This window comes from Pristis pectinata, chromosome 41 (genome assembly GCF_009764475.1).
Source record: "Pristis pectinata isolate sPriPec2 chromosome 41, sPriPec2.1.pri, whole genome shotgun sequence".
Taxonomy (NCBI): domain Eukaryota; kingdom Metazoa; phylum Chordata; class Chondrichthyes; order Rhinopristiformes; family Pristidae; genus Pristis; species Pristis pectinata.
This window is the reverse complement of record NC_067444.1, coordinates 5,140,424-5,168,372: the sequence shown is the minus strand read 5'-3', so window position 1 is coordinate 5,168,372 and position 27,949 is coordinate 5,140,424. Positions and strand designations below refer to the sequence as shown.

Below are 27,949 nucleotides of genomic sequence, written 5' to 3'. Positions count from 1 at the left end.
TTTTGTGCATTCTTTCTCCTTTAGCTAACTCTGGTCTGGCCTGGATTATACCTTTAGCTGTTTTAACTCTGGTCATACTGAGTACACTGCTGGTCGTCTACATTTGGAAAAAAGGTTAGTTAACGCATGCGGGGGAATCCCATGGGACCGCATCTGGGTGCACGCTTTGTTCACCTCTGCCCACGAACAATTCACCAGTAAGGGGTGGTTATTTTCTGGCAAAATTAACAAGATATTAGGCTTCTACAGGGAAAGCATCAAAGTTAAAATCTGAAGAAGTTTTTGCAGGTGTTTAGAATAAAAAAGTTTCCCCAACTCCGGATACCACTCAGTATGAATTTTGCAGAGGTGGCGAAAAGCAGTCCCGTTAACCAGTTGACTTTTCGTCATGAAATAACATGTTGTCTTCGGCAATGTAATCTTGGAAAATGGCAGACGATAATATAGAGCAAAATGAACAAGGCTGTAGCTGGCAGATTGTTGCCTCAGAAATCCCACGTTCGATTATTTCCGGTGATGCTTCCGTGGGGTTTGCACTTTCTGATTGTGACCAGGTGGGATTCCTCCAGATGGCCCTGTTCCTCCCTCATTCCTCTGATGCGTAACTCATCGGGTCATTTGGCTACTCTAAGTTGTCCCTGAAGTGTAGATGATGGGGTAGAATCCAGGAGAGACTTAGAGGGAATGTGGGAAGATAAATTATAATTGGTGGTAGAGGGCGCTGAATCGTCGATATACACTCGATGAGCGGCCGGGCCTTCTTTTCTATGAAACTATGACTAACTTTTCGCTTTTTCCTAGTCTGGATGAAAAAAGGATCTTCTTCTGGAAAGGGAATTCTTTCTCTCTCGGCAGATGCTGCCTGACACGCTGAGTGTCCCAGTATCTTCTGATCTGTGTTATTGCGACTTTTCGCCTCAGCAATTCACCCCTTATCTTAACCCATCGTTTACACCTTCTTCTGGGTTAATCTAAGTCTTCCATGTTCCTGAAACACTTCGATTTATGGCAGCTTTATTTGCGGCAAGGGGCATAAATTCCAGATTTGCAAATATGTTCCCACTGTGTAAACAACACATTCATTTTCCTTTTAACTTCTGTTTCACATCTGCATCGGTCACAGGGAAGATCAGAAGCCGTGGGGAAATGAGGTGAGCGCATATTTTCAGCGGAACTGTGTGCAAACAATCGGCATTTTTGTTTTCTGAACTGCTTGCAGTACGTATTCATAAACATTTCATAACTCGTTAACATTCCGGTCCGGCTGAACAGGAGTAACCTTAAATCTTACATGATTTGGAAAACAAATCTCTTTTATTTTATTTTGTTCGACTAAGGTTCATTGCTTCACATTTTCTGCAGTTTGTGTAATTTGCACTAATCCGCTCATGTCGCTTTGAATACACTGGGCAACCTTAAAAATCACGCCCTGCATAATATGCAGTATACTAACCTGAAACCTGTTACCAGCAAACTTCAACACCTTGCACCATTTGTCAGATAATAAAGATGACTAAAATGTTGACTTGTGTTGTTTCAAGGGTCAATCTGCCTCCAGAGGTTCAAACTCATGACAACGTCGTCTGTAAGTGTAATTTCGCTTTTCTTATAGAAATTCAGACCGGCTATTGTCTGTGTTTCACTTGTTTCAAACATCAGAAAGAATACCGATTTACTCATTGAATACGTCATTTCTGTACAGCCGCCGTCTGTGAATCTGCTGTGAGTTGCATTCAACACCAAATCCTCAAATCAAGTCCACGATCTCAATCCAAAACCCTGCAGACGTTAGCAGTTGTGCGCTTGTCGCTCAGTTAACCTCGGGGTGAAATTTGGATGCAATACTGCATTGTGTTCGGGAAACGAACTTTTCAGAAAGTCCCAGAAATACTCAGCACGTCACTGCAGCATCTGGGGATTGGGCTCTGAGATGAAACGTTAAATCTGTTTCTCTTTCCACAGATGCTGCCGACCTGCTGAGTGCTTCCAGCATCTTAGATTTCATATTCCCTGCATTTGCAGATTACTTTCCCCATTGGTACATGGGTATTACAGTCTGATGTGCAAATGAAGAGATGAGATTTCTAAAGCATCGTCTTCGCCCGACTAATTTCACCCCATACTTACTGCAAAAGGGAAGGAGTCCATTATTCCCCATGTCAGATCCCAATCGATCAGCCCATCAGTTCCATCCAACCTTTTGTTTCATCTCCCTGCCACGAATTCTCGCTCCTTTATGCCACTAATTCCCTGTGGACTAGAACATAGAACATTGAATATTACAACACAACAAGGCCCTTCGACCCAAGATGTTGTGCCGACATTTAATCCTTCTGTAATATCTATTTAGCACGTCCCTCCCACAACAAGCCCTCCATTTTGTATCATCCACGTGCCTTCCTAAGAGTCTCTTAAACGTCCCTAATGTATCTGCCCACAAAGGCTCTTCCGGCAGCGCGTTCCACGCACCCACCACTCTCTGTGTAATCTTGGAAAATGGCAAACGATAATATAGAGCAAAATGAACAAGGCTGTAGCTGGCAGATGGCTGCCTTAGAAATCCCACGTTCGATTATTTCCGGTGATGTTACCGAGGTGTTTGCGCTTTCTGATTGTGACCAGGTGGGATTCCTTCAGATGGCCCTGTTCGTCCCTCACTCCTCTGATGCGTAACGCATTGGGTCATTTGGCTACTCTAAATTGTCCCTGAAGTGTAGATGATGGGGTAGAATCCAGGAGAGACTTAGAGGGAATGTGGGAAAATAAATTATAATTGGTGGTAAAGGGCGCTGAAAGGTCGACATACACTCGATGAGCTGCAGGGCCTTCTTTTCTATGAAACTATGAACTTTTATTCACTTTTTCCTAGTGTGGATGAAAAAAAAATCTTCTTCTGGAAACGGAATTGTTTCTGTCTCGGCGGATGCAGCCTGACACGCTGAGTGTCCCAGTATCTTTTGATTTGTGTTATTGCGCTTTTCGGCCTCAGCAATGCACCTCTTATCTTAACCCATCGTTTACACCTTCTTCTGGGTTAATCTAAGTCTTCCATGTTCATGAAACACTTCGATTTATGACAGATTTATTTGCGGCAAGGGGCATAAATTTGAGATTTTCAAAGATGCTTCCCACTGTGAAAACAACACATTCATTTTCCTTTTAACTTCTGTTTTACATCTGCAGCGGTCACAGAGAAGATCAGAAGCCGTGGGGAAATGAGGTGAGTGCATATTTTCAGCAGAACTGTGTGCAAACTATAGGCATCTTTGTATTCAGAACTGCTTGCAGTACGTATTGATAAACATTTCATAACTCGTTAACATCCCGGTCCGGCTGAACAGGAATAACCTTAAATCTTACATGATTTGAAAAAAAGTCTCTTTTATTTTATTTTGTTCGACTAAGGTTCATTGCTTCACATTTTCTGCGGTTTATGTCATTTGCCTTTCTTCGAATATTCACTGATCTGCTCATGTCGCTTTGAATACACTCGGCATCCTTAAAAGTCACGCCCACCTATTCCTGCGTAATATGCAGTATACTAATCTGAAACCTGTTAACAGCAAACTTCAACACCTTGCAGCCTTTGTCAGATAAGAAAGATGACTAAAATGTTGACTTGTGTTGTTTTAAGGGTCGATCCGCCTCCAGAGGTGCAAACTCATGGCAACGTCGTCTGTAAGTGTAATTTCGCTTTTCTTATATAAAGTCAGACCGGCTATTGCCTGTTTTCACTTGTTTCAAACATCAGAAAGAATACGGATTTACTCATTGAATACGTCTTTTCTGTACCGCCGCCGTCTGTGAATCTGCTGTGAGTTGCATTCAACACCAGATCCTCAAATCAGGTCCACGATCTCAATCCAAAACCCTGCAGATGTTAGCCGTTGTGCGCTTGTCACTCAGTTAACCTCGGGGTGAAATTTGGACGCAATACTGCATTGTGTTCGAGAAACGAACGTTGCAGAAAGTCCCAGAAATACTCAGCACCATCCTGCAGCATCTGGGGATTGGGATATGAGCTGAAACGTTGAATCTGTTTCTCTTTCCACAGATGCTGCCGACCTGCTGAGTGCTTCCAGCATCTTAGATTTAATATTCACTGCATTTGCAGATTACTTTCGCCATTGGTACATGGGTATTACAGTCTGATGTGCAAATGAAGAGTCGAGATTTGTAAAGCATCGTCTTCGCCCGACTGATTTCACCCCATACTAACTGTAAAAGGGAAGGAGTCCATTATTCCCCATGTCAGATCCCAACCGATCATCCCATCAGTTCCATCCAACCTTTTATTTTATTTCCCTGCCACGAATTCTCGCTCCCTAATGCCGCTAATTCCCTGTGGACTAGAACATAGAACATTGAATATTACAACACAGCAAGGCCCTTAGGCCCACGATGTTGTGCTGACATTTAATCCTTCTGTAATATCTATCTAACACGTCCCTCCCACAACAAGCCCTCCATTTTGTATCATCCACGTGCCTTCCTGAGAGTCTCTTAAACGTCCCTAATGTATCTGCCCACAAAAGCTCTTCCGGCAGCGCGTTCCACGCACCCACCACTCTCTGTGTAAAAAACCTACCCCTGACATCCCCCTTATACCTTCCTCCAATCACCTTAAAATTATTCCCCCTCGTGTTAGCCATTTTCGCCCAGAGGAAGAAAAAGTCTCTGACTGTCCACTCGATCTCTGCCTCTTCTCATCTTGTACACCTCTATCAAGTCACCTCTTATTCTTCTTCTCTCCAAGGAGAAAAGCCCTCGCGCACTCAACCTTTCCTCATAAGACATTCTCTACGATCCATCGGTCATTGAACATTACAGCACAGCAAGGCCCTTCGCCCTACGATGCTGTACTGACATTTAATCCTACTGATGATTCCTGGTAAACCTCCTCTGCGCCCTCCCAAAATCTTCCACATCCTTGCTATGATAAGGCGACTAGAACTGAACAGAATATCCAAGTGTGATCCAACCAGAGTTCAATTTCCCACTTAAGCGGGAATGAAAATTCGGGAAGTCAGGTGCAACAACTCCTTGGGATGTCGGAGGAAACCGCAGCACGGGGAGGGAATGCACAAAATGAAAAGAGATCATGTGCACATTTAAGACTGATATAGAAGGGATGTGGCATATTAAACTGACCATGTATAGGAAAAGATTGGCTTTTGCAATGAGAAAACAAGGGTACAAATGACGATACCAATATTACCAATCTCGGTGTCAGACCATCAGGCGCGCAGAAACAAGGCTACTTGTGATCTTCAACTGAAGGCTATCTCCCCTGAACAAGGTCACACCGAATTGCATCAATCCCAGTCAGAAAGTTATGCTGTCACGGGAAGTAGTGGTTAGGCCTCCACATCAGAACTTCAGCTGTCTGTTTTCCATCCTGAACTCCGGTTCTCTCTGCGCAGATTTTGCACGTTCTCGCTGTATCCGCCTACGTTTGCCAAGGCGTTCTGGTTTCCACCCACATACCAAAGATGTGCCTTTTGGGGCATCAGTCGCCCATTTGAATTTACCCTGGAATGTAACTGAAGGGTGGAGTTTGCCGAGGTGGTGCAGTGGTGGGTGAAGTCGAGAATGTGTGAAGAAGAGTTACCTGAAATCTTAGAGGCTGATCAGGATAACTCTGTGAACCAGACCAACTTGATGGACGGCGATGGTTTTCATCCAGCCCGGATGAAAATATAGAAAACCGATGTTTAGTCGTTGACAATCGAAGCAGAACATCATGACCAAATAAAACTTGCTCTCTGAGAGTCTTGTCTTTGTCATGGAAGTATTAAAATGCTGTTAGTGATCGATGCATTTTTCTTATTTGTACCACAGATGCCGACCTAAAGATGAAACCTCTCCCGAAGAAACGCAAAGTGAGTTAAAAACGAGTCCTCCATGCAATCTTATAACTCAATGGTTCGCTGCCAGAAAAAAAGGTCCAAATACTATCTGTCCATTGCCACTCTTGCCAAGAGACCTTCCTGGTCTTAAGGAGAATATTCATGGTTTTATCTCAATCCAGTAAATCCTGAAGGACTAAGAGGGATGAGTGTTCAGGTGGGGATAGGAGTTAAATGGTTATTTGTTGGTTTTAACCGAATAAATAAGTCACCCCCTTAGGAACAATGCTTCTGTAACCTGTCAGGCTGTGACACCTCTGGGTTTGGGACAATCGCTGTTTCCTGCCCGAATTTTTGCATTCGGGGATTTGCAGACAATTCCCGCCAGTTATAATATCGCTGCCCATAAGTTGCGGAAAATCGTGGGGATCTTTAAGTAAAAAGACAATTCTATGCTTTGCGCGACTGAAACAGTTAAGGCTGTAATACTTCTCTCGGCGTCGTTCACCAGGCAACTAATGTTAGCTTGTCCGATGCCCTTGGGGTTAATCGTTGGGACGTTTGTCATGGTGAGTTTGTGCACGGTTAGTGTGGGATCATTCAGCAGTTGCAGCGAACTCCCAGATTCACGTGAAAGGGGCCAATACCTCCTTAATATTAGCAGAACAACATAATGCTGGCTATATTGTACTCACCAGTAATCGTTCGTGTTCAGACAACAGCCTACAAATAGGCCCAATACAAATGTTCCACCGGGACTCTTTCGTTTTCTTCTCTTATTGCACAGACTGACCTGCCGATAAATTTCTTTTCGGCTCTTGGTAGATTGAGAGACCATCGAATGACTAACTATTCCAATCGTTCACATCAGGGCCGGCAAGAAACATCCCAAATGAACGACCCAAATGACACGGTGTATGCGGCAGTGAAGACCTAGAAGTTTTACAGTCCTCGGCGCATCCGAACTGTCCGTCTCACAGGTATAGTCGGCGCCGAACGAAGCAGTCTCAGCTTGCTTCAACTCATCCAGTGATATTTCGTGCTTGCAATGAACGCTGGAAGAGGTGAAGTGAGCAAATCCTCATCACCTCCCCTGATATTTCTCTTCAGTCACAGCAACAAGGCCGATCTATCTGCTCTGACATGAGTTTCCCGGATTATGACTTCATCTTCTATTCATTAGTTCACCGGGGATCTTCAGTCTGTGTCGCTGCTTAACATGGAACGCTGCACGTGGGGACAAGTGGAGGCCCCTCGGCCCTTCGATTCCTACCCGCAATTCAATGATGTAACTGATGTTACGGACTCCGTGAATGTCCCTTTAAGATAGTGTGTGTGTGTGTGTGTGTGTGTGTGTGCACGCGTGCGTGGGGCGTGCTTACGTCAATAGAAGATAAAGGACGTAATGACGTTGTTGAAGAAGTTAGAAGAAGAAGGAGAAGAGAGAGAGAGAGAGAAGGGAGAGAGACACCAGCCTGCTAGTTTTCTCTATCGATGGATGAGAAACAATAACTGTGTCTGCCACTGAAATCCATGTATGGAAGTTGGAAGTAATCCGGTGGAGTTCACTTTGTTGCTGACCTGTAGAAGGAAACAGGTATTTGTGTGTGGACGACCACGATTCGGATGCTTTTCGGGGTGAGGAAGTCACTACCGAGTAAACACTGAAGTGTCGTTTGGGTTCCATCGTGGAACATTTGGATTTCGTATGTACTCTCTCTATGTTTTTCTACATCTACATCTTATCTTCAGACAACGGTGGTTGTTGAAGAAGCCCTTGCTCATGTTTCACCTTATGGCTTGCGGAACCGAACTTTAAGAACCATTCCTGAACTTGGAGTTTGGGACTTTGTCACACACACACACACGAAGAGTTTAGTTTTTGGGGTTAGCATTCAAGGTTTAACATTTTTGAATTCTAACATACTAACATTTTTACTTTTATTTCACGTATGATCATAAGTAGTGATTAATAAAATAGTTTTTTAACACTGAATCATGCGCAGCGTGTTTCTTTTGTTGCTGGTTCATGACAAAATTGGGGCCTCGTCCGGGATCTAATCCAAAGATTAATGAGTGTCGTCTGGGATCGTTCCCCAGATTGACGAGATTCGTTCGGGATTCAATCCAAAGATTTTTGAGGGAGGTCTGATAAATTCTTTTTAATTGGCTTGTGTGTGTGGAAACCAGCAGCAATTGATATTAAGGCATTTTTGGAGTCACCAACCCAAAAGGGATTGGTGGTGGCCAAAAGGGATGATCTAATAAAGATTGCTACAAGGCTAAACCTTACAGAAGTAAAGCAGTCTATGAGAAAGGCAGATATTCAGAGACTGATAGCTGGCGATTATGGGGAAAAGAAGGTGTTTGAGAAGGAAGTGTTAAAACAGTTTCCTGGCAGTGAAATAGCAATTTCTGAGGCACAGGTGCAGCTGGCCAAGATAGAGGCTGAACGAGAGCAAAATAAATTAGAAGCTGAACGAGAACAAAAGAAATTAGAGGCTGAACGAGAGCAAACCCAGTTGAAGATAGAGGCTGAACGAGAGCAAACGAAATTAGAGGCTGAACGAGAACAAAAGAAATTAGAGGCTGAACGAGAGATAACTCGGATGAAGATAGAGGCTGATCTAGCAATGAAGCAGATGGAATTGAAGAGGATGGAGCTGGATAGTGAGGAGAAGGAGAAACAGAGGAAGCATGAGTTACAAATGAAGCGTAAGAGTTTGGAATCTGATTCTGATGATGGTTTTTCAGCCAGCAGGGAAGTTCGATTTATCCCTTCTTTTGAGGAAGATCAGGTTGATCAGTATTTCCAACATTTTGAAAAGGTTGCTGTGAGTTCAAACTGGCCAAAGGGAGGATTAGCTCTTATGGTACAGAGTGTGATTAAAGGTAAAGCTCAAAAAGCTTATTCTGCTTTGTCTGTTGAGGATGCAGCTGCTTATACCAAGGTAAAACAAGCTGTGTTAAAGGCCTATGAATTGGTACCTGAAGCTTATAGACAAAAATTTAGAGACTTGAGGAGATCTGCAGATCAGACATATGGAATTTGCCAATGGAAAGAGAATATGTTTTGAACGATGGTGTATGGCTAAAAATGTAGATGGGAATTTTGATAAATTGAAAGAATTGATATTAGTGGAAGACTTTAAAAGATGTGTTCCAGCTGAATTAACAACATATTTAAATGAAAATGGAGTGGAAACTTTACAAGAAACTGCTAGGTTGGCAGATGATTATGCTTTAACCCATAAATCCAAATGGGGACAACCTAAAACCTTTCAAAAGAGTTACAAGGACAATCCAGGTAAACCGGAGATTAAATTGGGAGGTAATCAAAAAAGGAAGGATGAAAAGAAGCCAGGGCTGGAGAAACCTGTTGAGCGTACTTGTTATTACTGTAAGAAACCTGGCCATGTGATATCTAATTGTGCCCCTTTGAAGAAAAGGAAGGAAGTTGTGCCCAATGTTTGCTTTCAGGCAATTAAAAATCAAAAAGGTTTAGGAGATGCTGTTAAAGATCAGTCCTTGCAAGAGGTAAAAGCGGAAAAGTTGGAGGAGGTGAGAAAGGAATTCCGTTCTTATGTATCAGAGGGTTTTGTTTCACTGAATGATGGGTCACCCCAGGTGCCAGTGAAAATTCTTAGAGATACTGGGGCTTGCCAATCTCTCTTGCTGGACAGTGTTTTAAATTTTGGTGAAGAAAGTGACACTGGTGAGGTAAATCTAGTGCGAGGCGTTACAGATGACACCATATCTGTCCCTTTACACAGGGTGTTTTTAAAGTCAAAGTTCGTAGAAGGACCAGTCGAGATAGGGATAAGACCTAGGTTACCAGTGGAAGGAGTTTCTTTGTTATTGGGGAATTACCTTGCGGATGGAGAAATTGTTCCTGTGGTACGGTTAACGACCAAACCAAGGATTGATGAGTCTGAGAATGATCCAGTTGTTTACCCATCATGTGCGGTGACTCGAGCTAGAGCTAAAGAATTAGCCAAGACAGACAGTCCGGTGCAGTCTGATGTGGTTCCTTGTGACAGTCCTAAACAGGAAGAAAATTATGATGCCTTATCTGAGACTTTTCTGTCTTCACTGGAGGATCAACATCCTTAAAGTGAGCCTGAATTTAAAGATTTGTCTTTGTCGAGGAAGGAGTTTATGGTGGAACAGACAAAGGACCCTGAGTTGACAGAATTGAAAGAAAAAGCACTCTCATGTGAGGAGATAGAAGAAGTGCATTTGAGTCTGTTGGACTATGTCCAAAAATTTAAAACTCGGTTGGAGAGAGTCTGCCAGCTAGCGACCGAGAATTTGAAAACCAGCCAGATAAGAATGAAGACATATTTTGATAGACGTGCTCGGCCTAGGACATTTGCAGTGGGGCAAAAGGTGTTGGTATTTTTCCCCAGCCAAAATAATCCATTGCAATCTCGTTTTTCTGGACCCTATATTATTGAATCTCGAGTGACTGATTTAACATATGGAATCAAAACACCAGATAGACGTAAGAAAACACAACTCTGTCATGTAAACATGCTAAAGCCTTATTATGAAAGAGATTCAGTTGTGGCCTTGCTGGGTGATGTGAAGGTTGTTTCTAGAATGCCTGATGTTGATGTTGAGGAAGGCCAATTTAGACCAAATATTGTTCCATCGAAACTAAAAAACCAAAATATCCTGGAGAACCTTGAAACGAAGTTGGACCATTTACAAGTTTCACAAAAACAACAGATGAGAGAATTAATTTTAAAATTCAAAAATCTGTTCCCAGATGTTCCAAACAGAACATCGATAATTACCCATGATGTTGATGTTGGGGATGCAAAACCAATCAAACAACACCCATATCGAATGAATGTGGAAAAAAGTAAACTTGTTGATCAGGAAATCAAATACATGGTGGAAAATGATATTATTAGACATTCTACTTCAAATTGGAGTTCGCCCTGTGTTATTGTACCTAAACCTGATGGAACTGTTAGATTTTGCACAGATTACAGGAAAGTGAATGCTGTAACGAAGTCAGATGCTTACCCTATTCCTAGGGTGGATGATTGCATAGACAGAGTGGGAAAGGCAAAATTTCTTACAAAGATTGACCTATTAAAAGGGTACTGGTGTGTTCCATTAACAGATAGAGGAAGGGAGATTTCAGCCTTTGTAACCCCTTCTGGATTGTATGAATATAATGTTTTGCCATTTGGAGGGAAAAATGCTCCGGCAACATTTCAAAGAATGATTAATTCAGTGATTCATGGGTTAAAACATACAGATGCCTACATTGACGACTTAGTGACCGGGAATGATACTTGGGAGGATCACATCTCTGTGTTAGAAAGGTTGTTTGAAAGACTTTCCAAGGCTAACCTTACAGTTAACTTGGCTAAAAGTGAATTTGGCCATGCCACTGTGACGTATCTTGGTTATGTTGTAGGTCAAGGCAAGCAAGCTCCTGTTCAGGCAAAAGTTCAAGCAATATCTGAGTTCCCTATTCCCACAGGTACGAGGACTGTTAGAAGATTTTTTGGGAATGGTTGGATATTATCGAAAATTTTGTAAAAATTTTGCTGATATTGCTCTTCCCCTAACTAATCTTCTGAAGAAGTGAGTAAAGTTTGTTTGGACAGATTCTTGTCAAGAAGCATTTGTGAAGCTGAAAGCCATTTTATGCTACCATCCTGTGCTCAAATCACCTGACTTTGAAAAGCCATTTTCATTAGCAGTAGATGCCAGTGATGAAGCTGCAGGATCTGTGTTGTTACAGAAAAGTGACCTTGATGATATTGACCATCCTGTAACTTACTTTTCAAAGAAATTTAATGAGCATCAAAAGAATTATTCCACCATAGAGAAAGAATTACTGTCGCTTGTTTTAGCCTTGCAAGATTTCAGTGTATATGTTTGCACCGCTCAGAAACCATTGACTGTATATAGAGATCATAACCCATTGGTGTTTCTGAGCCGAGTCAAAAACAAGAACAGAAATCTGTTAAACTGGAGTTTAATTTTGCAAGAGTTTGATCTCATGATAACTCACATGAAAGGCAAAGATAATGTGATTGCTGATTGTCTTCCCCGATGTTAAATGGGAAACATGTATCTGTACTAATCTGATAGTCTGTAGTTGTGTAGAATGATAACTATTAACATTACTAACTCTATGCGCGGTTAAATTTTTCTTGGGAAATTTTTTTTTTAGGTGGGAGGTGTTACGGACTCAGTGAATGTCCCTTTAAGATAGATAGATAGATAGATAGATAGATAGATAGATAGATAGATAGATAGATAGATAGATAGAGAGAGAGAGAGAGAGAGAGAGAGAGAGAGAGAGAGAGAGAGAGAGAGAGAGAGAGTGTATGTGTGTGTGTGTGTGGCGTGCTTACGTCAATAAAAGAAAAAGGACGTAATGACGTTGTTGAAGAAGTTAGAAGAAGAAGAAAGAGAGAGAGAGAGAGAGAGAGAGAGAGAAGGGAGAGAGACACCAGCCTGCTAGTTTTCTCTATCGATGGATGAGAAACTATAACTGTGTCTGCCACTGAAATCCATGTATGGAAGTTGGAAGTAGGCCGGTGGAGTTCACTTTGTTGCTGACCTGTAGAAGGAAACAGGTATTTGTGTGTGGACGACCACGATTAGGATGCTTTTCGGGGTGAGGAAGTCACTACCGAGTAAACACTGAGGTGTCGTTTGGGTTCCATCGTGGAACATTTGGATTTCGTATTTACTCTCTCTCTCTGTTTTTCTACGTCTAAGTCTTATCTTCAGACAACGGTGGTTGTTGAAGAAGCCCTTACTCATGTTTCACCTTATGGTTTGCGGAACTGAACTTTAAGAACCATTCCTGAACTTGGAGTTTGGGACTTTGTCACACACACACGAAGAGCTCAGTTTTTGGGGTTAACGTTCAAGGTTTAACATTTTTGAATTCTAACACACTAACATTTTTACTTTCGTTTCACGTATGATCATAAGTAGTGATTAATAAAATAGTTTTTAACACTGAATCATGCTCAGTGTGTTTCTTTTGTTGCTGGTTCGTGACACTGATGGTCCTCGCTTTCAGTAAACGTATTCCCTTCACCCGTTATTCTTTACAAGTCGAAAGTGCCAAAGCATAAACTCGTCTCCTCATCCATTAAATAAAACACAACGCGGGTTAGGAAGAGGCCAGGCATGTCGTGGAGCCTGTGAAGCCATAAACGGTTGATATTCTCCATGAGCACCACTTCCTTGTCCTAACCCTGTACCTCCTGAATTATACTACTTTCCAATCATATATTGATTCTGGTATACTCAGCAACTGAGCCTCCGTTGACTTCCTGGGTGCAGCAGAACAAACATTAGCTACCTTTATTGAAGAAATGTATTTCCACGCCTGTGCTAAACAGCTAATCCGTTCTTGTGAGTTCGTGCCTCCAGCTTCTCGCTGCAATGCAAATGTTATAACCTGCCAAGACCCTGAAAACACGCACCTTGATCCCCACTGAGGCCTTGTCTTCTTAATATCTGCTGGTGCAAAATCATCCCAGCCCAGAAAATGAATCCTGATTAAACGACTGTTTGGCGTGCTCCATCACAGGTAGATCCTTCCTTTTGTCGGGAGAGCAGATCCCCAAGCAATAGTCAATGGTCCAACATAACCGTCTCAGGATCCTGCCGTTAAATCTCATATCCTCTGCCACATACTGTTTGACTTCCTGATCGCTCGCTTTATCCGCGTGTTAACTTCAGCGATGCCTGCAAACGCGTAACGCACCGAACACCAGTACTTTACAGACTCCAACGCTGAAAGATCTGTTCTTTGCAATTTGATGTCACAAAGCGACAACGAAGTTGAGATGTTCAGCAATTCCCCAGGTTACGAACGGGATCCGTTTTTGAGACTGTCCGTAACCCGATTTTGTGTGAAACTTGGAACAGTATCCGCGCATGCGCACTTGCCCCGGTGACAGCGAAAGTCGGTTCGTAATTACCGACGTTCGTAAGTCGGGGACTTCCTCTATTGGTCTATCACTCAATGAACTTGCAAGCCCTTTATAAATAATTCTCGTTAACAGAGTAACTTCCCAAAACCACTGGGATCTGACTCATTTTTTTCCCGCACACCGTATTACACTTCGGGCACGTTTATTAAATAAAAACCCTCCAGTTTATTTGAAGTGACGAATCTTCTTGCTGTACCTATCAATGATTTATGGGTGTTCTATTGTGAAACGTTGCATATTAAAGAATAAAGTAGTTTTCGGATCTGTAAAGGTCTCTTCTCACGTGGTGGTCGATGTAGTTACTGGGAAGTACCTGTTCCCACAGACATTGAAGAGCAATTACGCAACAGAGAGACTGGCCTTTCAGCTCTCGATGCCCATGCCACCCATGCATTTAGCATCATTGGTCCGTGGCTTTCTTGCCCTTGGAGATTTAACTTCGGATATTTACTGAACGCTGAGAGTGTACTTGGCTCTTCCACCGACCGAGGGAGTGCATTACAGATTTCTATTGCTATAAAACATCGAACAGTGCAGCACAGCAACAGCCCCGTCGGACCACGATATCTGTGCTGTCCATGATGCCAAATTAAACTAATGTCTTCTGCCTGCACATGATCCATATCGCTCAATTCCTTGGATGTTTATATGTCTGTCCGAAAGCACCTTGAAAGCCACGATCTGCTTCCACCGCCACCCTTGGAAAAGCGTTCCAGCCAGTTACCACTCCCTGTATAAAAGAATTGCTCAGCACATCCCGTTTAAACTCCCCCCACTCACATTAAAGCTATTCCCTCCAGTATTCGATATTTCTACCCTGAGGAAAAAAAAGATTCTGCCTGTCTACCCTAATCGATGCCTCTCATAATTATGCAAAATATCAGAACTCCCATGGGCCTCCCAAGCTCCGGAGAAAACAACCCAAGATTGGCCGACAACTCCAGATCGATAATACCCTCTAATGCAGGCAGCCTCCTGGCAAATGTCTTCTTCACCCTGTCCGTAGCCTCCACATCCTTCCTAAATAGAACGAGCAGAGCTTCACGCAACTGTACCATCCAGATGAAACCAATATCTATTTTAGATGGCCTGCAAATCTTACCCTTTACCCGAAACCATTGTCCTCTACAGGAAGCAAATCTGCTGTAGATAAATGTTTCACACTCTCCAACATTTCTTCGCTATTTATTCCCAAAATAACTTTGTATACCTTCTGTCAGTTCTCCAATCAGCCGCCTGCTCTCCGAGAAAAGGATATTTTTGCCAGCTCTGGTTGCAAGACGGAATAATGGGCCATCGTTCACCAATAATTCCTGGATTTTCTACAAGAGTTAACAACATGTCTCCTCCACCGTCTTTGTCGGAACGATTGAATTGTTTATTATTCCAACGATTTTATTTCAGTAATCATTTGAACCACAATGAAATAAGCCGGCTTCTCAACCAGTTCTGGTTTTCCATATCTGACGGCGCAGAAAACCATGCAACTCCACTTTCACTGTGTTTTCATATAATATTACTCTAATGAAGACTCTATCGATTGCTCTGCAGTTGTCACGCATTTGAGATAATTTCCTTTGAAGAGAGGAGAGCATTGATGGGAGTGAAGTCGATTATGGTGACTGGTTGCAGGAAAATTTGCCTGTGCAATCAGCCGAAACGTCACATCCAATCGCTTTATATGGTCGTTGATACTAAATAGATTGTCTTTCAAATTTTCCTTTCCTATCGTGAAAATGGGGGAAAATTGCCTGCGTCTCCGCTACCTTTGTCTTCTCTTGAAGACGATCTGTAGGGAAAAAAATCAATAGAAGCAATCCGCTTAAATTGATTCACTTCTCCCATAAAATAACAGGACGTAATAAACTGAAGATTTTCTGTTGTTCATTTTCACCTGCAGCATGTTCTGAAATCAGCAAACGGATCATGACTGTCTCAGAAAAGTATATCATGAATAACCGAGTCATAAAATGTACCGTGACTTCCTGCAGTCAGTGAAATGTGACTCCCTGCACGGACACTGAAACGTCTGCGGATCGTTTCTCAAGTCACCAGCATCACCTCAGACTACCAGTTCCCAATCATTGCCATCAACAGTTGTATTGTTTTGTCAATGTAAACCTTACTGTCTGTAACAGAACATTGACATCTGCAGGTCCACCAGCCCTTTGTGAAGAATGGCGATTCCAGGACTGAACTCTTTAGAACCACTGAACCCACTGCTGAATTTATTTTCGAAGCCGATAAATGACTCGTCATGCAATGTCTACACTCCTGGCGATTGGATTAAGTACCGTCGCTCAGATGTTTTGTAGTCCAGCGTATATGACCTGAAAATTTGCTGTCTAACTGATTGCCTTCTATGTATAAAACAAGCAATATCTCCCAACACTGCAGTTCCTGAGCAGGATGAGACCTTGGGACCCAAACAATCTGTAACAATTGTCAGTGGTGCCCTATGTTTGGAGACCTTGGCAGGCTCCTTCGTCAGTAATCCTTCACTTGTGTGCACAGGCTAACCTGTTGAATATTACACCGGCCAATGACATTGCATTCCAAATTAGATATCGCCAGTGATGTAGTATTGATTGCGTTGTCACGATGTCACGTCAGCCTCCTTTCTGCAATAATTCATGTTGCTGTTCTCTGTGCGAGCAACAGTCTAGGTCACTGTTCCCCAGAGAGTTGTGGTACGTCCAATCGTCAAGCAGTGGAGCAGGAATAACGGCGCTTTCTTTCTACTGTTTGGAGAGTTGCGAAGAAATCTTTAAAATCTAAATTGATATATTCGCTGCCTGAAACTCACCGTGCAGGGAGGCGTGAATGGGACGAAATCCTCAGTGCGATCTATCGAAGTCCAGTCGAAACAGGCGAGAAGTAATTTCATATGCAATACCTCGGGAGAACCTTACTGAAGTGTATTTATGATGAATGGCCAAAGGGTATTTTAAATCTGTGAGTGTTCTGCAACATATACATTTTATTATGTAATAATTTCTTCTGGTGCACAAGTAAAATAAAGAGTGTTTGAGAAAGAATTGCAAATTGTCAGAGTCCAGTTAATCGGCGACGACACAATCAGATCTGCGATTTGCTTATTTCACAGCCCGGCACCAAGGCCATCAATAATGGCCAATATCACCCAAGTTCAAACACATTGTCACTCGCACTCTCACAGGAGCATTTCAACAATAGTTTTAAAGTTGCACTTTCAACCACCAGCCTGAAATTCCTTCAAGTTCCTGGGAGTGAACAGCACGAACAGTCAGTCCTGGGCAAATCACGTAGACACCACGGCCAAGAAAGCTCATCAGCGTTTCTACTTTGGCAGGAGGCTAAAGAAATTTGGTTTGTCCCCTTTGACTCTCACCAACTTTTACAGATGTGCATAGAAAGCATTCTGTCTGGATGTATCACGGCTTGTTACGGGAACTGCTCCGCCCAGGACCGCAAAAAAACTGCAGAGAGTTGTGGACACAGCCCAGCGCGGCACGGACACCAGCCTCCCCTCCTTGGACTCTTGCTGTCTTGGTGAAACAGCCAGCATAATAATGACCCCACCCACCCGGGTCATTCTCTCTTCTCTCCTCTTCCATCGGGTAGAAGATACAGGAGACTGAGGGCACGTCCCAGCAGATTGAAGGAAAGCTTCTACCCCACTGTGATAAGACTATTGAACAGTTCCCTTGTACAATGAGATGGACTCTGACCTCACGATCTATCTTGTTGTGACCTTGCACCTTATTGCACTGCACTTTTTCTGCAGCTGTGACACATTACTCTGTCCTGTTTTTGTTTTTCCCTGTGCTACATTAATGCATTCTGTAGGAACTCAATTTAACTGCACTGTGCAATGAATTGACCTGCACCATTGGAATGCAAGACACGTTTTTCACTGTACTTCGGTCCAAGTGACAATAATATGCCAATACCAATACCAATATCAATAAATTTAAAAGCAGCAGTGGTTTTGTGAGAAGAAGGAAAAACATAGGGGACCATAAAAAGTGCCTGCGTATATCTTATAAATATGGTAAAAGGCCTCATGCACTGAATTAAAAAAAACACGAAGATGATGGCAGCACTGAGGTGACCTGTACTACATTCATGCACTCTGTACTAACTCAATGTAATTGCACTGTGTAATGAATTGATCTGTACGATCGATTTGTAAGACAAGCTTTACACTGGACCTCAGTACAAGTGACAATAATAAACCAATACCAATACCAATAACAATACACAAAAATCGTAATGCCTAAAAAAGATCAGAGATATTGTATACTTTGGTTAGGTCACGCGGGTAACCACGTGATTTAATCTCCGGACGAGCCAACCATGCGAACCATTTTCAAAGACCTTGCTAAACTACACCCAAACAACGTTTGCGTCTCTGCCCCCGTCCACTTTCTTCCTTACCACTTCAACATAACGATTGCTCGCCTGAAAAGCCACGGTGATAATCGTTAATCGTTCCATAACATTCCAAATGAAGATTCACTCCGTTTCTCAGAATCCCCTCCATTAACTTTCCCGTCACTGGCGTTGGACTCACCGGCCTGTAGTTTCCTGGTTTCTCCTTACAGTACAGCTTGAATAAGAGCACAAAATTATCCATCCTTGCGATGTCTCTTCCGTGGCTAAGGAGGATGCATGTATCTTCGCCAGTGTCCCTACACTTCCTTCCCTAGCACACGGCTAGGATCAATGTCCCGGGGATTGAACGATTTTAATATACCTTAAGGCCGCCAATATCTCCTCTGTGATAATGTAGATATATTCTAAGACACGACTCCTGATTTTTCTTACTTCCACGGCTTCCACGACCTGGTCCACGGTTGTGCAAACTTGAAATATCCATTCAAAACCGTGCCCATCTCAGTTCAAGCATGGCTTTTTGTTATTCTTTTAATCAATGCATGTGACTCCGGAAGTGTCATAACAGGCACACACACACAGTCACACTACACCAAACCTAGGTTTACAACAACTCTAAACTTTTCGAAGCCAACTGGTCATCGCCAGTTTAAGTATTTTAGCCAGTCGATAGTGAACATTGGAGCTCAAAGCCACGGCTAGGTGCTGTGGCAGATTACGCAACGGGGTCGTGTCAATTGATTGATTCACACCATTGTGCCATCAGCTGCATCTTGTGCTCAAGAGAACACAACTCTCTCGGAATGTCAATACGGCTGAAGTTGTAATCATTCTAACTTTCTGATTTGCCGAGCTTCTTTCTACATCTCGTTAGCTTTTCACTATGTTTCTCTTTCCACAGACGTGCCTGGCCAGCTGACTATTTCCCACATTCTCAGTTTAGAGCTCAGACCTTATTCATTGTCTTCTCTCTCCACGGATGCTGCCTGACCTGCCGAATATTCTGAGTTTTCTGTTTTGCTTTGGACTGAGAAACATGGAGAATTTCTCAGTCCACCGACATTGCCTGAACCGTTGAAGTTCATGTTTTGCTAGCATGCTCTGTGCATATTTCCACTCTGCAAGAATCGGCTTAATTTATTTTCGGTGGAATTACCAAGCATATTGTAGCTTCATTAAAGCTCTCGATTACTTCGCTTTCCTAATCTCGTACCACTCAGGTTTCCGGTTAACCTTTCAATGGTAGGTTAAATATGATGGCAGAATATAGTCTTAATGGCAGGACTCTTGGCAGTGTGCAGGATCAGAGGGATCTTGGGGACCGAGTCCATAGGACGCTCGAAGTGGCGGCGCAGGTTGACTCTGCGGTTAAGAAGGCATATGGTGTATTGTCCTTCATCAATCGGGGAATTGAATTTAGGAGCCGTGAGGTATTGTTGCGGCTATATAGGACCCTGGTCAGACCCCACTTGGAGTATTGTGCTCAGCTCTAGTCGTCTCACTACAGGAAAGATGTGGAAGCTATAGAAAGGGTGCAGAGGAGATTTACAAGGATGCTGCCTGGGATGCGGAGCATGCCTTATGAAAGCAGGTTGAGTGAACTCGGCCTTTTCTCCTTGGAGCGACGGAGGATGAGGGGGGACCTGATAGAGGTGTATAAGATGATGAGAGGTATTGATAGGGTAGATTGTCAGAGGCTTTTCCCCAGGGCAGAATTGATGGCCACAAGAGGACACAGGTTTAAGGTGCTGGGGAGTAGGTATAGAGGAGATGTCAGGGGTAAGTTTTTTTATTCAGAGAGTGGTAAGTGCGTGGAACGGGCTGCCGGCAACGGTGGTGGAGGCGGATACGATAGGGTCTTTCAAGAGACTGTTGGATCGGTACATGGAGCTGAGAAAAATAGAGGGCTATGGGTAAGCCTAGTAATTTCTAAGGTAGGGACATGTTCGGCACAGCTTTGTGGGCCGAAGGGCCTGACTTGTGCTGTAATTGTTCTATGTTCTATGTTATGCAATGATTACTGTTACGGATTAGGTTGCTATTTGTGGATGTCCCTTTAAGACATAGTACAGGTGTGTGTGTGTGTGTGTGTGTGTGTGTGTCTGTGTCTGTGTCTGTGTCTGTGTGTGTGTGTGTGTGTCTGTGTGTGTCGTCATTACGACAACGGCAGAAGATAACGACGTGCCGACGTTTTGGTTCAGTTAGAAATGAAAGAGAGGAAGAGAGAGACACTGCCTGCTGGTCTCTGTATCAGTGGATGAAGAAAAATAACTGTGTCTGTCACTACAATCCACCGATGGAGTTTTGGAATAATCCGGTGGAGTCCACTTTGTCGTTAACCTGTAGAGGGAAACAGATATTTGTGTGGACGGCCAGGTCTCGAATGCCTTTCGGGGTGGCAGATACTTCGGAACAAAGCAGTGGAGATCATCAGTGACTGAGGTGTGGGACGGGTTCTATCGTGGAACATCTGGATTTCGTAATTTTTCCATTATCTCTCTACATTTTGTCTTCAGTCAACGGTGATTTCGCAAAAGACTTTCCTCACGGTTGACCTCATGGCTTTCTGAACTGAAGATTGAGAACTATTCCTGGACTTGGAGTTTGGGAATTTGCCACACTCACACACTTCCAGTTTAGTTTTAGGGGTTAATGTTTAACATCTAACATTTCTATTTTTCTGATTATCGTAAGTAGTTAATAATAAAATAGTTTTTAACACTTATACATGACTCGGTGTGTTTCTTTTGTTGCCGGCACGTAACATTACGTATGGAATCATACAGTGCAGAAAAAAGGTCATACAGTCCACAAAGCCCATGCGAGATCTCAAGCACACGTTTACAGCAATCGCATTGTTTCATTTTATTCTGCGCAATAACTCTCTCGAACCGCACTGCGACCACCCCCAGTGAGACGCCGTTCCTCACATGCAGCTACGGATTGGTTATTTTCAATGAGGTATAAATTGCATTGATTCTGAGGTTAACCGATATATATTGGCTTTCTTCTGTCAGGCGCAGCATAAACTATAAAACATGCATCATTGGTGAGGCCGCACCTGCAGTACTGTGTACAGTTTTGGTCACCCTGTTATAGGAAAGGCGTGTTTAAACTGGAAAGAGTGCAGAAAAGCGGATGTTGCAAGGACCAGCGGGCCTGTTATAGGGAGAGGTTGACCAGGCTAGGTCTTTATTCCTTAGAACGTAGGGTAGACCTTATAGAAGTGTTTAAAATTATGAGAGGCATAGATAAGGTGCACGGTAACAGTCTTTTCCTCAGGGTAGGAGAGTCCAAAACTAGGTTTAAGGTGAGAGGAGAGAGATTTACAAGGGACCTGAGGGTAGCTTTTCCACACAGAGGGTGGTGGGTATATGAAACGAGCTGCCAGAGGAAGTGGGTGAGGCAGGTACAATAGTATCATAAGAGAAGCACTTGGATAGGTACATGGAGGGGCTTAGAGGGTTAGATGGATATGGGATGAACGCAGGAAATTGGGACTAGTTGGGGTTGGGCAACGTGGTCAGCATGGACTGGTTGGGCCGAAGGGCCTTTATCCGTGCTGTATTGCTCTATGACAAAACTAGGCTCTTCGGACCATCATATACACAGTAACAAATAAACTAAGTATAACGCTCATCCCATTTTCCTCCTCTATCCGAATAACTGACGTCTTCTCTCCCCCATAATGGGAGCAATTTACAGTCTTCATTTAACCCAGCAAGTAGCACATTCATGACACGTGGAAGAACTTAGCTTTCCCTTCCCAACAATCTGCAACTTGCACTTTGGAACATCTTTGTGCTTGCTTAATCAACATCTACCTCGATCAAGCATTCGAAAATATCCCACTTTGCCTCTGAGACTGGAGTTTTATGCCGTTAGGGTGTTCCATACTGTTGTTTGCTATCGAATCGAATTAAGACTTTGAAAACATCCACAAGGCCGTTATCGAGTTAAAAGAACATCATAATTGGCAATGCACTTATTTCAATAATCAAAGTTTTACAGCCAAATTTACACATCTCCAAATATCTTATAAAGCATTAATGCCGGAAACAGGAATATTTATCCACTGCAATCTACCGCTGGTATTCTGCAATACATCTAGCCCAAGCTTAACGCAGAGGGAACAATCGAACAGAGACAGATCCCAGAATTAGAAGCATTCGCCTCATTTAACACGTTTTATATCGTTTTCTCCCCGAGGTGACATTTTACTGATCGATCGGTATAACGAATTACACAATGATTTCCATATTTTAAATCACTAAGATGGATCCACTGTATAAAGGTTAAGTGGTCGGAAAACCCGGAGCAATAAATCACATGGAATAAAGCTGGGCTATTTTCTGTTTGGAAGCTCAGTTTAATATGCACATTCTTTAAGATCCAAGGAGGCAAAAATAAGTTGATTAATTAAATGAAACAAAATGAAACAGAGAAATCTTCCCCAAGTACCACAACACCTAATCCTCGATCAACCGATTACTGTAGTATTTGATGCAAAGCTGGGTGATAGGTTTAGTGGCGCGGAGGCTGCAGATAGTCTCAGGGCTGTCCAGACAGAAGAAGGAAAGGGGTGATGACGTCACAGACAGACGATATTTTGGAAGAAGATGATGTCAATCAGGTTGGTAGAATAATAGAGAGAAGATGTTTTTACATCTTAAATTGAAGTGTATTGGTGTTCAGATGGGTGAGTGTACACAGAAGTTAACATGCAAGTAATTTGAACAGAAAACAGATTTTTGGTCATTATGCATACCGTGTAAAGACCACTTTTGGCAATTAAGTTGCCAATGGCTATTTTTCATTGTTATTGTCTCCGTGGAGAGAAAAACACATTTACTTCTCATGGACGGAATTCAACAAATGTTCATCGGCTTGTGTTTTCTTTCTGGAAGATGCTGAACACAGTTTGCCAATACTATACTGGATATTGGTGACCACGTTGCATAAAATAAAGTTCTTAATGGTCATGGCACGGTAAATGCAAAATAATATTTCAATTGAATCTAGAAGCAGGGGTCATAATCTGCTACTTCCCTTCAAACATTCGGTTCTTGAACAAACTTGCAGGACCATGGTCACTGCAGTTTACCGACACGATGACCACTTTTATCACTTTGCACCAAAATGTTTCTTTTTTCCTTCTGATCGTGTTTGGATTTGCACAAATTGTGTATAATGTATGTTTGATTTACGTTTTTCTTGTGAATTTTGCTTATATCATGCCGATGCAAGTATCGTTTTAATTGCACATGTGCATACATGTACTTGTGCAGATGACAATAAATTCGACTTAACTTAGGACTGGTATGGGAGTAAATTTCTGCACCGCTGTGGGTGCTCTCTAGCCAACATGACCGAAGAGCTCTATCGCTTGTATTTTGGGTCCACAGATGTTTGTAATCAGTGATATGGAATTCGTACAGGTAAGTGATGCTGAAGGCAATGATCAGCCATGATCTTCAACACTGATAGACAGGCGTCAGGGCCTACTTGACCTGCTTCCGCTACCGTTCCGTGTGTTATTCCAAAGGATTTGGAGCTGAGTTCAAACTTTGGGACCGAACTACAAAGAAGACATGAGAGGTGTTGTAGAGCGAAATAGAATATCTTATTAAAATGGAAGATTAGATATGACCGTGTTGAATGGTGTAACAGAATCCAAGAGGCCGAATAGTTAACTTTCACCCCTATTTTCTACATTTTCCATTAACAAGGAACGCACACTGCACTTCCATTGCGAAACAATGAATGGAGGATGAACTCATTCTCTGGGAACGTCATTGCAGGGCAGATAGACTGGTCTTGGCACTGCGTGTTCAGCGAAAGGTCAGGAGGGTGAGAGGAAATTCGCTCCTTTCATAATTTAAAAGCTCTTTGCAAATGCTAAATGCCGCCGGATAATATGGAGCAGGCTAAAATGCACAGGAGCATTGCATTGGTCGGTACCGCGTATTCTGGCGAGATGGACACACCTGATGCCCGGAAGATCTCTGAACCTTCTACAGCTTGAGGTCTGCATAGACCGTGCCATCCTCGCCGTGGATTTCAAAGCGTTCTTTCTTATCCTGAGGTAAACGATTCAATTGGTTAGTGAGTCATTTGGTGGTCTCTATCTGTTAACAGCTGAAGACAGTTCTACCGGCAGATGAGCGGTTGCTGCACAGATTAAGGCAAAATGTTTATAGTGGGTCTTTTTGAAGGTTATCCCCTGAATGCATGTGATTAAAGATGCACTAAATTATGCCAGCCCAAGGTCGTTGGGTTGATATCAAGGAGGGATCGTCTTCTTTCGCGGGCAAGGAGAGCTGGTCGCAAAGAACGGACAAACTCAGCCTAATCGAGTCACAACCTCAGCAAAACAAATACCCTTAATTCCAGGAGCAGCGAGCAAGTTAATATTTGCAGTGGTATGAAGGGACCTCGAGTAACTTTTACAACACTAGATGCTTCAGTTGGGGGAAGAAGGTAATCGCGTTGCTTACACGAGAATATCCTGCACGTTCCGGACATTAAGGACAGTCAGCTTGCAACTGTCTACACTTCAGAATATTCTAAACCATGGACTGAGAGCGCTGTCACCAGAAGAGTCGAGCCCTGCCCATCATTTCCTATAGGCGGCGCAACCTTATGACTCAACGAATGAACATCGTTCCGAATAGAGTCACGTGTTGACTCCGTGAAGACGAGTCAACAAACGGGAAATCTCCACTTGAGGAAGTAAAGGGTTAAGAAATTGTGACCTCACATATAACTACGAAAAAAATACCACGCACGCAAGCCCCTGACTCAAGACCAGGTGGACCAGATGGTAATTACTATGTCCAAAACTTGATTGTAATCCAATTATACTAAACAATGAGTGTGATGGTTGTCTTAAGCAATGATTGTGAGGTTTGTCTTAATCAATGAGTGTGATGGTTGTATTTGCATCTTAGGCTCCCCAATTGAAATTGGTGTAGTTGCATCGTTTAAGTGTGTGACAAGGACTGTAGAAATTAATATCTGCCCCTCTGTATTGTGGAGACCTCCGATAAAGACTCTACATGAGAGTCAGGAGAATTATCCCTGCCAGTATACTGCTAATAAACGCGTTTTAAAAGATTAATCCGTGGCACTGTGTGATTTTGCAGCAGGAAGGAGTGGGAACTTCTGGGGTAACAATCAATGTACACTCCCGGACGATTTCCCGTTCAATGTACATTCACAAAATTGACAGAACAAATGCACGTTTTCTGCTGAATGCTGGAAGAAATCTATGGTGCACTCCGACGTTCAACAAACAATATTTGGATAACTTTCTGGAAACAAAAGGAAATTATAAATTGTCACGAAAGGGGAATTTACAACTTACCCTGCGATTGTTCATTTTAGGTATCTCCTTAAGATCAGCATCTGCACAAAAATAAAATCAACACATCAATGTTTAAAACGCTTAATTTAACATTTACAAGAGCGTGGTTATACTTGCACTGGTGCAGCGGTCAATTGCACCACAATTACGCACGTATTTTGAACGAGGAATGAAACCCGAGCACCCAGAGGAACGCCGTCTGGTCACGACTGGAACGTGCAGACTACAAACAGACAGCGCCGGAGGTCAAGAGTGAATTGTGAGGAAATGTGAGATAACTGCTTTCCAACCGACATCACTACGATAACAGCGGCTGATTGATACTATTGAGAAGTGCTGCATGTTGTGCTTGGTGCGGGCGGGTGCAGAATAGAGCAGTTTAAAAAAATCCATCAAATGTTCAAGAAGAAAAAGTTGCAAAGGTCAATAGCTGACATGTCTATCACAACCCCGAACTGACCATTCTTCTCGCCAAATCCAACAGAGTATAGACATTGGCAGGGGAAAATCCGTTCACTGATAGTGGAGCAGGAAATGAAAATTAAGCATTTCACCCAACGCATCTACAGTCGAACAACGATCCGCTTCTACGAACACTTGCAGGTTAATTGTCCTCTGGAAACTTGTGCAAGTGTGTAGGAGAGAATCTGATTGGAGCTGATGAGAATGTGTGGTGAATACTGTGGGTGCAGTGTAGAATTTGTGTAAAGGTGTTCATGTATTCACCACACATTCTCATCAGCTCCAATCAGATTCTCTCCTACACACTTGCACAAGTTTCCAGAGGACAATTAACCTGAAAGTGTTCGTAGAAGCAGATCGTTGTTCAACCGTAGATGCGTTGGGTGAAATGCTTAATTTTCATTTCCTGCTCCACTATCAGTGAATGGACTTTCCTCTGCCAATGTCTATACTCTGTTGTACTTTTAATTTACCCACGATCTCCAAGTCGTGAGTGGATTGGCCAAGCTTTAGCCGAGGGCGACGACACGATTTGCCCGCGATCGTCAGAACTGGAATGTTTCATCTGTTTAAGGCTTGCGTTGTCCTCTGCACACAATGATTAACCAACGGAATGCATTCTGTTGCTAACTTCAACACATCCAACACATATTGAAATCGGAAGAAACAAATTCTGAGGTAGCCCCACAAGAGAAATGTTGAATTCTACATCCCTGACATGAGACATTTTGTTTTTCAATCTGGATTATAGTTTCCTGGAGCAGTTTTCGTTTTTTTTTCTGAAATCCTTCTTTGTAAGTTTATATATTTGAGCTTGCTGTATATCATATCATTTGATTTACTGTATGAAGACCAAGATTCCACAAATCGTCAGGTGCTTCCCGCCCCCCAAATTATCAAATACAGGCACAGCAACAGAAACGAATAACATAAGACCAAAATAACAATGCAATGATTAGAAGTCCTTTTTTCCCACCACGCTGGAGCTGGCTATCAAATTTCATTGAGGCTGATCTCATTGTACTTGGAACTCATTGTCTCTGCCCATTTCCCTCCGACCCGAAAGCAGACATCAGGTGCGGCAGAGTGAGGCAGCAGGCCGCCAGTAACCTTGCTGTCTCGCCGCTTCAGGGATTTCTGTTCAATTTGGTCTCGTTTGCGTGGAGTTTGCAGGTTCGCCCTCTGAGCATGCGGGTTTCCCCCGGATGCTCCACGTTTCTCCTAACTCACAGATGCGCCTGCGCAGTTCGGTTAATTGGACAGATGAAATTGTCCTGGTTTGTTAATTCGTGGCGGAATACGGGAGATATTGATGGGATTGTGGAGAAAATAAAACGGGATTATAAAAAAATGATAACTTCATAGTCATCAGTGAATCGGATGGACGGGAGTATTCGCCGAAAAAAAAAACTTCATGTAATTCCGGCATCTCACTGGTGATGGCGCTGCAGCACGACGTTTTACGACTTCATTTTCCCGTTGAGAAGATTCTCAAATCCGTTCGCAAAATAATATCTTCAGAACTTTGCAAACATTTAGCCAATTTCCATTCTGGGATTCGACACACTTGTAAATATTTATATGCTCAGATTAACAAATAATCTAACCTCACTGTGTCAACTGTGCCTCTGATTGCCAAAGTCACTTTAGATCATCAAATACAGAAAAATACAGCACAGAATAGGCCCTTCGGCTAATCCCTCTTACCTACATACTGACCATAGCCCTCTACTTTCCTCTTAATCACGTGCTTTTCCAAGCCCCTCCTAAGACCCCCAATGAATTTGCCTCAACCACCCTATCAGGCAACGCATTCCAGGCATACACCACTCTCTAAGTAAAAAAAACTTACCCCTGACATCTGTTCCGATCCTACCCCCTTTCACCTAAAATGCATGCCCTCTGGTAAT

General features: G+C 42.9%; 1 protein-coding gene across 8 annotated transcripts in view; it reads left to right on the top strand.

Annotated features, from left to right (window-relative positions):
* Positions 1–12,592, top strand: part of LOC127566438 (uncharacterized) — an 85,349-nt gene extending 72,757 nt beyond the window's left edge. For 4 of the 8 annotated variants that reach the window (XR_007955714.1, XR_007955719.1, XR_007955718.1 and 1 more), the window contains 8 exons: positions 25–114; positions 1,124–1,151; positions 1,542–1,585; positions 3,184–3,220; positions 3,635–3,678; positions 5,842–5,882; positions 6,721–7,446; positions 12,458–12,592. Coding sequence is in view for 2 of the 8 variants with exons in the window: in XM_052008850.1 (XP_051864810.1) it covers positions 25–114; positions 1,124–1,151; positions 1,542–1,585; positions 3,184–3,220; positions 3,635–3,678; positions 5,842–5,882; positions 6,721–6,786 (350 nt within the window). In the remaining 6 variants the exon portion in view is untranslated. Of the gene's footprint in view, positions 1–24; positions 115–801; positions 1,101–1,123; positions 1,152–1,541; positions 1,586–3,183; positions 3,221–3,634; positions 3,679–5,841; positions 5,883–6,720; positions 8,481–12,457 lie in introns of those variants that run through there. The other 4 variants (XR_007955716.1, XM_052008850.1, XR_007955717.1 and 1 more) reach the window with 4 other exon arrangements.
* Positions 12,593–27,949: the final 15,357 nt, after the last annotated feature.